Genomic DNA, 15,029 nt, shown 5'->3' on the forward strand with positions numbered 1-15,029 from the left:
ATTGAGTCTTGACCATGCTCCAATCGGAACACTCCAGTCTGGACTACCAGGTTAGGTCCTTCCTGAACCGGATCACCAGCAGCCCGGGATCATATGAAAGGATGAAGAATGGCACATTCACGTTCTCCACAGGTCAATCTCTAAAGTATTGGGGCTTTTGCGGGATATGTGGGGGCAAGGTCACATTGCTCTGAGCAGAATGGGCCACAGAGTAGAGAACTAGAAGAGACCCCTACATTTTAAATGTATACTTATCTGATCTTAAGTTAGATATGGAACAATCAACATGCTTATTACATTTGTTGGCAACCAAAAGCGATGATGAGATCACTGATACAAATTAAAATAAATGTTAAAGGATTTCCAAAGTCAAACAAAAAGATTTTTAATACTGCATCTTAGCAAGAACATTTTAACAAAGAAAGTGTACTTTAACTTAATATGGTACAACAGAGAAACCATACTTAAAAGTTTCCATGGTCTAACACTCTACTGCATATTCATTGCCTCCATTTTAAAAGACCAAAAGCCAAGCTGAACTCTGAGCATAAAAAAGCATCAATAATAACCCTCTTACTATCTCAGCTGTTAGGATTTAGCTCACCCTCTTGAATTGGTCATCTAATGAAAGGACACGTTTTTACAGCATTGTTTTAAAAAATGTACACACATTTCGTTTCAAAACGCAATATATATTGAATATCCGCTTCAGTAAACAAAGCTGAGTTTATAAACACATATGAAACCGCTCCATCCAGAACAGTTTCAGTGACGAGTGGGCTTTGAAATTTCAGTCTTAGGGAAGGAACACCAGGCCCGTCGGGCTTTTCAGGGCCAAAGGACTAGGCCACACATATACAGAGATTTCCAGCGTAAAGACAAAAGCAAACGGTACATCGTTGAGTGATCATTTCTGAATGTGCTTAAAAATGTTACGACTTCAGGGAACTTAAAAATCCGACAGTGGTGGCAGGCCTGGTCCGGTGGCGGAGGCGTGTCAGAAAAGTCTCAAAAGAACTTCTGGACGACAGTCCGGCAGTTTCCGATCCAGCAACAGTTGGTTGGAATTGTCCTTCAAGTGTCATGCTACGCACGCGTCCTCTTTACGCGGAAATGAAAGCATCCGAGACTGGAAGGGACTTCTTTCTCAGACAGCAGTCTCCCAGCATCTGGCCGCCATTTCTCGTTACATAAGGAGGCGTTCTTCTAGTACATAATAGCTGGTTTGATGTACGTTCTGTTTTCTGGAAGAGGAAGATAAACAATAGAGACAATCAGTATGCAGTTTTTAATTTAGTTTTTATTGTGTTTTTTTAAGCGTTTTTTAAGAAAATAGGCAACAGTCTCAGTGATTTTCTTATTTTGTGTTCAACCTGGGCAGCCTTCAGAGAGGTTCCACTGCTGCAGAAGCAGAAGATACGGGGTGTGGCCACAATTACTTCCACTGTAACAACTCAGAGTCGCGCAGGTACATCTTTTACTGAATTTTACACGCAGAATAATGTGTTTTTTTCGGTGTGTTACACGAGTGTTCTCACAAACGTACTTAAGCGCCTAACTGTACTTCTTCTCTTTGTTCTAGAAACACAATTATCATATATGCATTACATTTTGTATATATGTCGTCGGACTGTGTGTCACAATATTTGCCGGGGCAGTGGGAGGCTCCTATCGGTTGAATCCTTTATGCAAAATGATGTCATGTCTCCTGAAAGGCGTGTGCATCTCGGTGATCGCACACAGGAAACATCCTTTACAACGCAACTTTTACCACGCAGTGCCATTACGACGCAACTTTTACAACGCAAACCATTACAACGCATTGCGCTGGGGGCGCTCTAGAATAGGGAATACGTTTAATTTACTATCCAACACCTTCCCTAGTGTCCACGGGGACTGGAGTTGGAATAGTAAATTAAACTATTCACTATCCAGCACCCCAAAGCGCTATGCGTTGTAAAGGTTTGCGTTGTAAAAACCGCGTTGTAAAGGCATGCGATGTAAAAGCATGCATTGTAATGTCATACATCCATCGCACACACGTCTTCCATCCTCCCGAAGGAAAAGCATTCCTAACAAACAGCTAATGAAACAGTACCAGCCTGCGAAGAAAACGGATTTTGTGTTCTAACACAATATCACACTGCCCCTTATTTTCTTTCAAAGTTCAAAACATATCGTGAGCATGCAAAATAATTTTTTATGGAAGATGTAAATGTAATATTAATCTATATTCATATAGCACTTCATCCGAACGTCTGCTGTTTCTAAGCACTGTAACTAAAAGTATTTACTAACACCAGGTTAATGGTACTCAGTTCGACAGAGTTTGAGTGGATGGAAGGCCGAGTGACCCTGCTGGACGTTCAAACCCGTGACCTGTAGATCACTGTCGGTAGCCTATGAGCATGCACAGTAGGAAAGAGCAACGCCTTCCCAAGCAGGGCTTGATTTTAGCCGGTGCTTTCCGGTGCTCTGCACCGCACTTTGGCCCGTGTGACAGGCTACCACAAAATTGCACTGACTGGCTAATTTAGAAATAACAAGAACAGTGAATTATTAATTCGATATACATTAAAATGACTATTACCTGCTGCCAAAGCCCTTCTTATAGCTTTGGGGGCCTGACATACTCCGAATCGTCACACTTGTAGGAGTGTGAGGTTTAGTTGTGTTTTTACTGTCATTGGCAGAGCTGACAGGGCAATGTGTGGTGCAAGCTGCAGTGACCTCCTGAGGAGAGCCCTGGCACTTATGTTTTTTTTTTGTGTTTTTTTTTTTACAAATTAAGCGCTGTAATATTTTAACAATAGCAACAAGAGAGTCTCTTAAGGAAGGTACCTTGTATGGAAGGTATTTCAAAGGAAGAGAGGAGTAAAGACTACACTGGCTGTACCTTTCTGAGAACATTAACATGACGTGGTGCATGTACTGAGGTAGAATTCACTAACGTGTACTCCTCAAATAACAGGTACAGTTGACCCATGAAGGACTTTGTGCTTTACTTTGATATATTAAAATGTGTCTGGTAATCAGTCTACATAATGGAAAAAGAGGCCACGGCTCGTCGGCAGCAAACGACGGATAATGCAGTGTTTGCTCATGAAAAGCACCACCTCCCCTCCAGCCACTGTCTATATTACTCAAGGTGCAGATATGGGAAGTGGCGCGCATATGCAAATGGCAGACATTTAATCATTTACCACCTGAACGCCTTCAACCTCCACTGTCAGAGGCCACTGGCCCCTGCCCTGCCAGACAACATGCTAAAAACAATATCTCTTTTAATTACCAATGGTGGGAAAGGGCAGAGCCATGAATAAATATGCTGTCATTTGATGCAGCAGGGATGTAACTTGAATATAAACGCGAGGACTGATTGTAGCTTTTAAATGGCTACCTTATAAATAACGTTATTACGCAATTAGCAAGATGGATCCTTGACATATGAAAAGTCAACGAATCTTCAACATGGCTTTAAGAATCTTCATTCATTTTCAATTTGTTTCATATTGGGCAAATTGTGGTGCTTTTTTAAGAGAATCTTCCGAAACAGACACCTAGGTGACTGGTCATCACAGCCTGTGCATCTGACATCATACGCAAAATGCAACATACACAATCACACGAGGTGTACGCATTAAACTAGCTAGTTGTAATCAAACATATTTGCAAATTTTAAGCTTGCATTCAGCGAGACAGATCTGTAAAATGATGCACCAGAAACAAAAAGCAAACACTTTTCAATGTGTGCATCTGTAACAAGGTCTTATGCAGTTTCTGCCTCAGCAGAATGAACACATAGTAGTTTGGGTTTATCTTGAAGTATATTGTTATGCGGTTGTTTTAACGAATGGACTGTGGCACGTCAACTTGGAAAATGAAGGGTAACATTTAAAGAGAATGGCGCTGTCCTAACGCCGCACTCCGCCATTCTGAAAACGCATGGATGTGCCGTATTTACAGTGATACAGGGCTCCCCTGCTGTTTCCCTAGCGCTGGTGCTAAATTCAGCTGCCTAGCGCCGAAGCAGGAACCCTTGCACCATAGTGCAAGGGTGCCTGTGTTAACTGAAAGAATGTTTATATGCAGGAAGGTGTCCCTTCCTGCACATGAACAATTACTAACGGTATGATTTGTAACTCCTATGTGTGCTGTATTGTGCAGCACACATAGAAATTGAAAAATTGTCATTTTTGTAAGGATTGTTTAAGTGTAGGAAGGGACACTTACCTGCACATAAACAATCATTCATGGCAATTTGCTGTTTCTATGTGTGATGCACAATGCAGCACACATAGAAATTGTAAATAAGCCATGTTAAGACCAGGTTTTTTTTGTCTTAATTTTGGTGCGGCCCCATATTTACGCCACTCTTGTAAATAGGGCAGCGTCAAAAAGCAATGGGTGTTGCGGCAGAACGCCCACCACACACTCATTGCCTGCCCCTTTCACCCTAAGTGCTGCATTAAGCAATGTTAAGTGACTTAACGCTGCCTAGGGGCTTTTAAATATGTCCCCAAGTATTTTGTTGCTATGCAGATGTAAGAAACCTTCTGCCGGCATAGCAAAAGCATCCATTCATGAGCAAGGGGCTGACTATGTGTATGTGTTGCTGAGAAGGGGCAAAACAACAACAACATCCCACTGCTGAAGGGGAAGATGCCAGCAGTGCAAAAACTTCTCCCACTGATAAGATGTATGAGAGCACACTCTCCTCATATAAAGCACACATTACTGCCCTAAGACCCCTTCTCTCAACACGTCAATCTCCCCCCACATGTGGAGAGTCTCCCCTGCTTGCCCGCTCCCCGCTCTCCCATGAATACCACTTGAATCTTGTCCCAGGCTTCCTGGGTCTGTTCAGTTTGACTCCTGTGCTCTCACTTTCCCTCTGTCCTATGTAGTACCACCTGCTTCCTCCTTCAGGTCTTCTTCCGAAGACATCAAAATCAAGAAAGGACAAAAGCATCTATGCAACTTGACACCAGTTACAATCATTGATATGATCAATTTCTATGGCTCAGAAAACTGCAGTCCTTAAACATATATGTATATAAAGTTACCCTGCCATATCAAAATAGTACTAGAATATATAGTCTAGAAATCAACTTGCAAACATATGGTGTAGTTTACGAAAATATCACCACATTGGAGTTAATAATAGAAAATTCACACCCATGAAGAGATATTTTTGTAAATTGTATTTAGGCCACAATATTTTTGTTCGGCAATACTTTTGCTATTAATATTCTGACATACAACTTCCCTACTGGATCAACAAGCATGCATTTAAAAGTAAGAATTGGTAGTTAGGGACCCAATTCCTAGATAACTATCAATTATGAGGTATGGTGTACATTGTAGAGCTCTGAGGTTACGCTACCACTACTATCACACTCTTCACCACTCAGTCTCCAAATCATTAAATAATAAAAATGAAATGACTCCTCTTTACAGAGGAAAGATGCACACTTCATGATGTGCCATGCCAGCGGCTCGGTTTTTGTGCGTATGTTTGTTTTTGTTTGTGTGCCCTTGTTGAGTGCCAGTACGTGACAGAGCTACACTAGTGATAAAATAGCCAGTGCCACTCTCAGAGCCTAAAACAGACTGGATGTAGCGTTCCCACACTCTAACGTGCATGTTCAACAACCCGCTGGAAGCAAATATTCAACTATGTACATATCGCACAAAAAGGTGTTACATACTCTTAATTGTGGCTGATCTAAATACGAATGTCACACTTCTGTGACATATGTAAAACCAGTACACTAGGTTGTATTTAATTCAATCTAAAAGCTATTGACATCAATTCACCTAAATGCCAGGGGTAGCGAAAGTGACATCACACGCCCTGTGACCTCCAGTTTCACTCTCACACATACTTACACGCAAATTCCCACATATACACACTCTCACACATACACTCTCTCCCACATAAACATGCTCTCACCCATAAGCACGCACACAACATACATTTAAAGGCATTTTTTAACTTACCTCAGCTGCCATGGAAGGGCATATTCCAGCTTATTGTACTCAATTTTTATTACACCATTAGTGAATAATATATTTTATTCGTTCACTATTAGTGTACTAAGAAATTGGCAGAAAATTGAGAGAGTGGTGGCCCAGCTGCCCCTGTGTTCCTGGCACTGAATGTACCACCTATGAGGCCAGGGGTCGCACAGGAAGTGGTAGGGGTAGCAAAGAGCAAGCCAGGGGTCGCAGCTGCGACCCCTAAATGACGTATGCCCATGCTCAAAGCGCTGTAGCTCAAAACCAGGGAAGGCAGCAGGAGAGCTTCGCTTCTATGCGTTCATGCCAGCTCGTCAGCTGGCAGAGCTTCCAATGCAGCGCTGCTAGCGAGAGCAGCACACGCTAATGGTACCCAGCAGCTGCGGAAGAGCCCGTCCAAAAGCGCCCGCCAAACCCGGGCGCCGGGTCCCCGATAAAAAACTCATCTAGAAGATTGTTCATGCGCGCAGCCTCCTCCGCGCGAGGCTCCGCGCACAGATGGATGAACTTGGAAAACAAAGCGCAGCTCATTGGATTTTAAATCAATGATGATTGACTTATTTTGTGTATTACTTATTTATCAATGTTAAAAGATTGATGTCCTTCGTTAGCAAATGATTTCGTGTATCCATGGTGCGGAAGAATTCTGTGCGCACAGGTCCCAGATGCCTGCCTTCCAAATGGATTCCTTGATTTGCAGCGCTTCACTTCCTCTCTAGAAAGTTGTTTCAGAAGGACCGCTTTAGTGTGTGTTATCCTCGGCTCGGAATGCAGAGTCCGAGGCTCTGGAACGCTTTCATTCCAACCAAAGAGCTGAGCACACCGACTGCTCTTTCAACAACAACTAAAAACTCAGCTTTTCAACCAAGGTTTCAAATATTAAAGTCAAACACTGATTGCTGATATAAGGTACCATCCGAGGGCAGGATATACAAAGGTTTCGCTGTGAATTATTCTTGTAATACTTCTGAATTCCACGAGTATGCTTGGAGTAAATGTAATGTATTCTTGACTTATTCCTGGAACTAAACAATAAGCCAAGGGTACTGCAAGAGTTTATCACACCTACTCATAGCCACATCATTACCAGTTAGCCTGAAGCTTTAAAAAACCCAAAAATTGTGATTCAATCTTATAGCAATCCTGTCTCACTTCTAAATTGCAGTAGTAAAACAAGGTACTCCTTGTCTTAATCCTGGCATTCAGGAGAAAGTCAGGAGTACTATATGACTTCGTAACTACTCACATAAAAATCTGCAAGAGTAAATCCCAGCAAAATGTGTGAATCACACCCATAGTCTTTTCCCAAGACTGAGGCTTCCCTACTCATCACTGTTAAACTTTGTTCCTCCTTCCTGAGCAACTTCCTCCCCATTGAGGCTTTGGATTAGGTTTTGATACACAGGATTGTCTGTTTCATACCTCACATCCATTAATCCAATGTGGTTTTGATTATGTATTAAAGAGACCCGAAGTGCATCAAAAAGACATGTGTGGTGCCATAGAAAAACAAAGAATATAAAAAATACTTATCTAAACTGACAAGAACTTTAGTATTGTGGAAGGCACAGAAAACCATTCCAGTAGCAAACAAATAGCATGTGTTAAAAACTAGTGTTGTGCAGGCACAATTATGTCCCCGGGCACAGTGTGTTTGCTTAGGGCAAAGCATCTGCCCAAAGCAATTTGTGATTTTGGGGTTCCTTACTCTGTGTAGCAGAAGGGTTCAATGTTCATAGGGCAGGTCCATGAGCAAGGGAGTCAGAGACTGCACCTTCTGATAAGGTCACCCTGACTCTGTCAATGGTCACGACACGAAGCATACAGATATATTTGGAGAAACACCTTCATTAGTTCCTCCAGGGTGTTTGAGGCGGAGCATCACCCACCTGGCCTTTACAGAGAACCCAATGGCCCCTCTCTGCAAGGTGCTATGGGATTGTTGATGCTTGAATCTGGAAGCACAGTCTGCACAGGACGAACCCCATCTGTATATACCCTTGAAACTTAGAGCATTACAGCAAATATTTAAAGTGCAGGCAATCGCTCTTGGTAGCATTTCAACCCACTGTTTGTAGCCACTCTATATAGAATTCTGCATCACTGTCCCTGCTCCTCATGGAAATTGCCCATATCGAACTTCCAAACGAAACTCCCTGCAGAAGGGAACACAAGGAATACAAATTGGATTGCATTAGATACAGCATACAATCACTCACAAACACAGCGTCTTGCTAGCAGGCATTGTACTCGCAACATGCACTCGACATACCCACAGGGAAGTCAGTGCAAGTTCTGGGCAAGATATGCCCATTGAACTTTACATGTGCATGTTAATAGGAACCGCTCTCTTTCATGGAAAAAAGAAAAATGCCCGTCCTAGCACTATGAATTCAAATATAATAGTGGTGGGTGAAGTGTTTCATTATGCCCGCATTTGGCAGACTGTGACAACTCCGTGTTACGTTGTAATATGGCGTTCCAGCCAGGCACCTTCCACCAATCGCGACGTGGTGATGTTTTTCTCCACAAGGCTCCAGAAATGCAAGTGTGTTTTGGGGTCCTCTAGTGCCATTTTCTAACGCGGGAAGGCACAAGCAGTTGTGGTCAGAGGGCTGCTTCTCAAGTAGATTTGCTGCCACTCGAGTAGAGCTACTGGCGCTAAATTGCTGCGTAAGCAACGTGACATGCCAATTTTCCACCCGTTGGCAGAACTCTGCAGCATCTCGTTGAGTTTTTATGTAACTCAACGGAATTCCGTGAAGTGAAACCTCATGAGTTCTGCCCAACCCTAAAATATGATATGCTGCCACCACCGCTCAATTTACCTGCCCCAGTGGCACGGACAGTAGGTGTGTTTCAGCTACATGTACACTTCTCGCTTTCCCCGCTTGATCTCAGAGCCATGCCACGGGTCTCATGGTCAGCTTATTTTATTGCTGAGGCCTCAGTGCTCATGAAGGACTTATGGGTGATGGGCTAAAAGAAAGTCAGGTTACAAGATTTACTTGCAGTTGGGTAACTCTTTACAGGATTAACATCCATCTACAATACAGGGGGGCATTCTTATCCCAACAGCACATAAATCTGACCAATACACTTCATTGTTTTCTTTTCAGCTGTGACACGGTCTTAATAATATTTTCTTTAAGCAACACTGCTTTTTGATCAGCAGTAAATTGCTTTCTTCATTTGTAAAGAAAATATAACAGAAATTAGCTCATATATACTGAAAAAAATGTGCTGATGTTAACAAGAACATTTAACACCTTTCTGCATATAACCTGTGTCTGTCTGGCTATCACAGCCTCATATGTGATACATGTAAGAGTTAAATCCGCTGCTGTGGATTTTGAGGATGATAGCAAAATGATAATCCCGAGCTGAATTGCATATAATGTTGACATCTATCCCTGCACTGCTTTACATATGCCAATACTGGAGATTTCAAGGAAAGCAGCGGTATTGACCTGCTAAATGACACCGATCCTTGCAGCAATCTCAAGGTTTGCCACATTTCAATTTCAAAATGCATTTCAGCTGTAATATGAGTGATTTATCATTTAGCAGTAGCTGTCAAAGTAAACTCCAAGATAAAACCAAAACATCTGGAACAATAAACAGTGGAGAGCAGTGGCTGCATGTTAATCCGAGCGCAGGCATGCACACTTCATTAGGAACAGGAAACGGCTAATTAAGCAACTCGGTGGTTTGTGTTTTAAAGAGCATTTGTACTTGTGCTCCAAACAGGGATGATCTAATGTGTTTTCTGGATGTAAACAAGAATAGAGATCACGAAGAGCAAGGAACAAACCATTTCCAGTGGAATGTTAGGGAGCCTGGGAACCTCGCGTGGAATCATCGGGAGCGGCTTTCGGGGACCGGAGCACATTTTGATCTAATTAGCTCATTTACATTAGGAGAGATCGGTCCGATTAAAGGTCTGGGAGTTGAGCAAGCAGGCGCCATTGTGTTCAAAACAATGGCATTTCTTAGATTGCAGCTGAGTTGGGCCTGTTGATACAGAGGGGAACGCGTGTGGAAATGGAAAGGATTCACACTCGCAGCATCACTGAAAAGACAAGCCACTCACGTCAGTCGTAGACAGTGATTGACATGTGGGACAGCCAACCCCGAGTCGTGAATCTTAATTCCACAGGCAATGGTTTTATACACGTGTGGCCTGAGTTCATGAAAACGACGAAACACGTGTTGGCTGGATCGACCAAAGAAAGAAAATTAAATGAAACTTGTAAAATCATTGTGTGCAATATACTAATTATTATTGTATACAGGACACACACCATATATGTGCTTGGGCTTTTGTTTAAGTACTAACTGATCCCCAGTGATCACAACTTTGGAGGGGTGGATGATTCCTCCAGTGGCATAACGAACCTTGAGGGGGCCCCCCTGCAGCGTAAGTGAAGGGGCCCCCTCCGGACTTAATCTAGAGCTCCCCAGCAGAAGTGTGGTGCTGACGGGGGCCCCCTGGAGGGTGAGGGCCCACCCGCACCGTGGGGGCTGCAGGCGCCTGTGTTACGCCCCTGGATTCCTCCTCCCAAGAGCACTATAATGTAACATTAGGAAGCAACCCGTACCGGAACTAGTGAGCGCCAGTACCACACTGGGCAAACTCATCCTATTTAGCACTACATTGGCAAATGCAATAGGTTTCGCATATGCGATTAATAATACGTTTACTTTTTCGTAAGTTTTAGCTGGGTGAGCAAAAATTAAATGCAGCTGTCAAAGTTCACTAACCATATCAGAACCCTTGCTTTGGCTAACCTTTGCTGTGCCCCAAAACCTCTGATATTTAATAGTGCAATGCAAAGCATCTTCAAAGCTGCAAGGACACTACACGCCCATTTCTCCATGTACACTTACATGCTGAAAAATATTTGTATAGTGTGAGGTCTGTGAATGGTAAGAAGAATGCAGTGGCCATAGGGAGTGTGATGGTTAGTAGTTGTGTTGTTACTATCATTAGCAGCATGACAGAGGCAATGTGTGGTGCAAGCTGCACTGGACTCCTGACGAGAGCCCTGGCATTTAGAAAAAGAAAAAAATAAGCACTGTGCAGAATGAGCTTGGAGAGGACAAGCTGGTGGGACAGCTTCTAATAGGGTTCTAATAGGTCAGGGCAATCAGTCTGGTGAAGCCAGGAGGTTCAGATTGGAGAATTAGTGGGATTAGATTGGGCAGATTGCTGGTCTGATGGTGCAGATTGAGGTCAAAGAAGACAGACTGATGTGTTAGGACATGAGTCGGTGGTCTGTGGGACAGGCTGATTTTCAGAGGACAGGGAGAGGAGTATGGGGCAAACTGGGGGAAAGGAAACACGATTGGAGTCTGATGAGCCAGAGTGAGATATGATGAGGCATAGTGGGTCCCCGATGTAGCAGAATGAGATAGGAAAAGACAGTGAAGTGAGACTGCACAGAGTTATGAGCTAAAGGGTCAGCATACTTTAGGAGCACGCAGAGTGAACTTAGAGTGGACAGAGTTGGAGTGCTGAAGGAACAGAATGAGGTCAGAAAGGGCAGCCAGGTTGGAGGTCAGTGCGGAAGTCTGCTAGGTAGGGGGAACTGCGTTGCGAGACGGCAGGCCCTCTCACCTCTCTTTGATGAGATATCTCTGCTGAATGACACCTTTCCCCACAATTAGGAATCCCAGAACCTCAAGTCCCCATTGTTGGGGAGCCCAGCCAGTGCCTCCACTTCCTTCCGCCCACTCAGTCTGAGTGTCTGGCTACCGATGCAGCTGCGGCAGAAATGAGTTTCATGTGTGCATGCATGTTCGTGTATGTGCATTTATGCCTGTATGGTGGTTGGTGTGTTGGAGTGTGTGCATATGTGTGTGCTCAAGCATGCATGAGTGCCTGGGTGCATGCCAGTGTTCTTGTGTGTGTTTATGCATTTGTGTGTGTGTGGCTGTGGGTTCTATGTTTCTGTGCGCATGCACCGCACCACACCACATCTCCCTGCTACAGGTGATTTAGGGTTGCTCACCGGTTTTGTTGTCTTGGCTCATAAGAAGAATTTTTCTCAGGCAGATATTGCCTTGTTTACAGTCGTGCATGCAAACTTGAAAATGAGCACGATTTATTCACCGCTAAGATTTCTAAAACAAAACTTATTTATTAAAAATTGCAGAATATATCATGTCGTATGTGCCTTTGCATGGTTAGTTTTTGAAGATAAGCATGTTTATGCGAACTGATTGTGAATGTCATCTGAAGACCTTATTACTTGAAGCCCCTTGCCGGTTATATATTACAGAAGCTGATGGCCTGGACACCAGAGAAAGATAGCAGATATCCATGCATGTGGTACCGTAAGCAATTAAAGCAACTTGGCCGGGCTTGTCAGCAACAGTATCTGTACTGGCAAGCAAGTCCATTAGGCCTGGCCAGCTTTGCTCCATGTTCCCTTACTCAATAAATGACCTTGTAGCCAGAGCCGGCTAACATAAGGTGCAACTGATGATGGCTCGATTTCTTTTCACATTTGAGCAGACAAACTATATGAAATCCCTCATTTGGTGTCGTGGGAGCTGCAGCTGAGCTCACCTGTGTAACCGTTTCTCGCAGGCACGTACTAACCTAAGAGCAAGCACGTGGTAGGAAGCTGAAGGAATTACAAGTGCCAAAGCAGAGAAAGTCTAAACCGCATATCATTTGCTACCTGAACAGAAGAAGAAAAAAATGACGTCACTACAGTGCAAATACATGCACTTGTATGTGTGTGGAAGCAAGTAAAAAAAAAAGACAAGCGTGATGCAAAAAAAGATGTCTGGTGCTGCCTTGGAGCGCATAATGGAAATGCCTTTTGTGTGTACCAAAGGAGTGTCGGCCATCTTATATGCTGATCTTCTCGATTTGAGCAGAGAATGTAGTATAAGAGCTAGAGCACTGATGTTGAAGCTGGGGAACAGGTTTCGAGTCACGGTGGGAGGCTCAACATCCTTTTCTGGGCAAATCACTTAATTCATCTTGTGCTCATGTAAAAAGCTACGATACCTTTGTGCTTTCTTAAATTGATAAAGCAAAACAACGAACAGTGGGAGGGGATTGGGAAACATGCTTGCTCATGAAATGTGTGCAGCCACAGTAGATTAGATAAAAGGCAGAGGGCAAACAAAACTAGCACAGGGTAAGCTCTGTGCAGGCAACAGCTAAAAAAAAGTACTACAAAGCAGTTGAAAATGGTACTTGGGCCCTGGGACACTGATAAGAGAAGCACATGAAGAACCATAGGAAATAGTATGCTACAGCAAAGAGAAACGGAGGAAAAGTAAGTGTAAAGCACACAAACCAATCAAAAGTAAGGGCAGGATATAAGCTCCTTTTAAGATTTATATTAAATAAAATAGATTTCACAAGCAAGCTGAAGAAAAATGGAGCCATGGAGATATAGTTGTAACTCACAGAAGATTGGTACTGGTTGTCAGCTCGGAAATTAAACAAACATGGGAGGATTGCAAGCATTCCAGCTGAGAGAATGGAGGAGGATTTGGTCATTGACAACACACCCCATCTTATGTAACTCAACGTGTCTCCTTATTTTGCTACAGAGGAACCTTTCACTCTGCCACCTGTTTACAAATACCCAACCAACGAAGTTTCCAAATGTGCTTGCTTCACTGTGGCATGTTGCATGCATGTGAATCTTCAGCCAGTGTACTATCAGTTGATCCTCAGGTGTGCATGCCCTTGGATGTCCTCTTGTGTTCATGCCCTGTATCCTTTGTTGTCTATGCAAGTGCATTTTGCGCATGCCCACTAACAAACGTATTTTCGTTCTTCCTGTTTTCCAAGAGTATAGTAAGGCTCCCAAAGATACACTTTCACAAAACCTTCAAGGAGTGAAGTTAAAATAGTAAATCATTCTTTCCTCCAACATTTAGGAGCCTTTCTATGCCTCTCCTCTGAGTTTATAGGGATGTGTTGAAATACATCCCTATGTGGAAGGCATAGACAGTAGGCAGAGCTAGAACTCTGGAAGTGTACTGTGAACACCATCCTCTCAGCATTCAAAAAACTTGGCAGTGACTTCATCAAACATCTCTAATATTTACCTCATATTGGGATATTTCAAGTTTAAGTTGACAGAAGGTGCACTCACAGTGTACATTTTCTTAGGGTGAGTACTGGGAAGGAAGGCAGTCCATGGCCAAATATATTGCCGGAGAAAATTACGGAAATGCTACATTTAAACTGGCTATTTTCATAATCCTAAACAAGCAAAATCTACTTAGTGCAGACTACTGACATACATAATTCACAGACAACAGGGCTGCATTGCACAAGTGGCCAATTTTACTTCATTTCGCCGGGCGCACTTTCAAAAATGTGCGCCTGATGCAATGAAGGAAAATGCACAGCATTATGGAGAATGCACTGCCCCAAGGGCAGCCGCGAACTCGTGCTGCCTTAGGGGCAGCGCATTCATGTGAAATACGGAGCGGCTGCTTTTAAGCCGCTCTGTGTGTCACTATGTAGGCGGCAAACCTCCTGCACTTTTAAATGGGACTCGAGATCCCCTTGCAGGCGGGTGCAATCAGTGACTGTACCTGCCTGCTAGAGGATGTCTGGGGGGGTCCATAGGACCCCCTATATCCCCTGCAGAGGACTGCTATCAGGAGGCGCACTAACAGTGCGCCTGCTGAGGGTTTACTTGCCCCTGTGCCCACGCCAGTTATACGGAGCGGGCGCAGAGACAAAGGGATGCTTTTAAAACATAGATTGTTAATAACATTTGCCTCTAATTTATGTTTAATACAGGTAATATGTGGGAGTCTATTACCGACATTTTGCAGAGAAATGTGTTTGTTTTCCAACACGATGTAACATCAATAAAAAAGTTTCATTTAATTCAAAATAGGACCTCACATATCAGAAATGACAGTGGGTCACAGAAATTATTTGCAAATAACATTTGTGAGCTTCTGCTATATTACAGTATTGAAACCATACATCATTATCCCTGGATATTAGATGGAAG

At 43.3% G+C, this 15,029-nt stretch overlaps 1 protein-coding gene across 6 annotated transcripts in view; it reads right to left on the reverse strand.

Moving 5' to 3' along the window:
* Positions 1-369: 369 nt before the first annotated feature.
* The window catches only part of DACH2 (dachshund family transcription factor 2), an 865,718-nt gene continuing 851,058 nt past the window's right edge, over positions 370-15,029 (reverse strand). For all 6 annotated transcript variants that reach the window (XM_078688462.1, XM_078688463.1, XM_078688464.1 and 3 more), the window contains one exon: positions 370-1,244. In XM_078688462.1, the coding sequence (XP_078544588.1) occupies positions 1,207-1,244 (38 nt within the window). In that variant the 3' untranslated portion in view covers positions 370-1,206. The remainder of the gene's footprint in view (positions 1,245-15,029) is intronic.

The sequence above is a fragment of the Lissotriton helveticus genome, chromosome 4_1 (genome assembly GCF_964261635.1).
Source record: "Lissotriton helveticus chromosome 4_1, aLisHel1.1, whole genome shotgun sequence".
Taxonomy (NCBI): domain Eukaryota; kingdom Metazoa; phylum Chordata; class Amphibia; order Caudata; family Salamandridae; genus Lissotriton; species Lissotriton helveticus.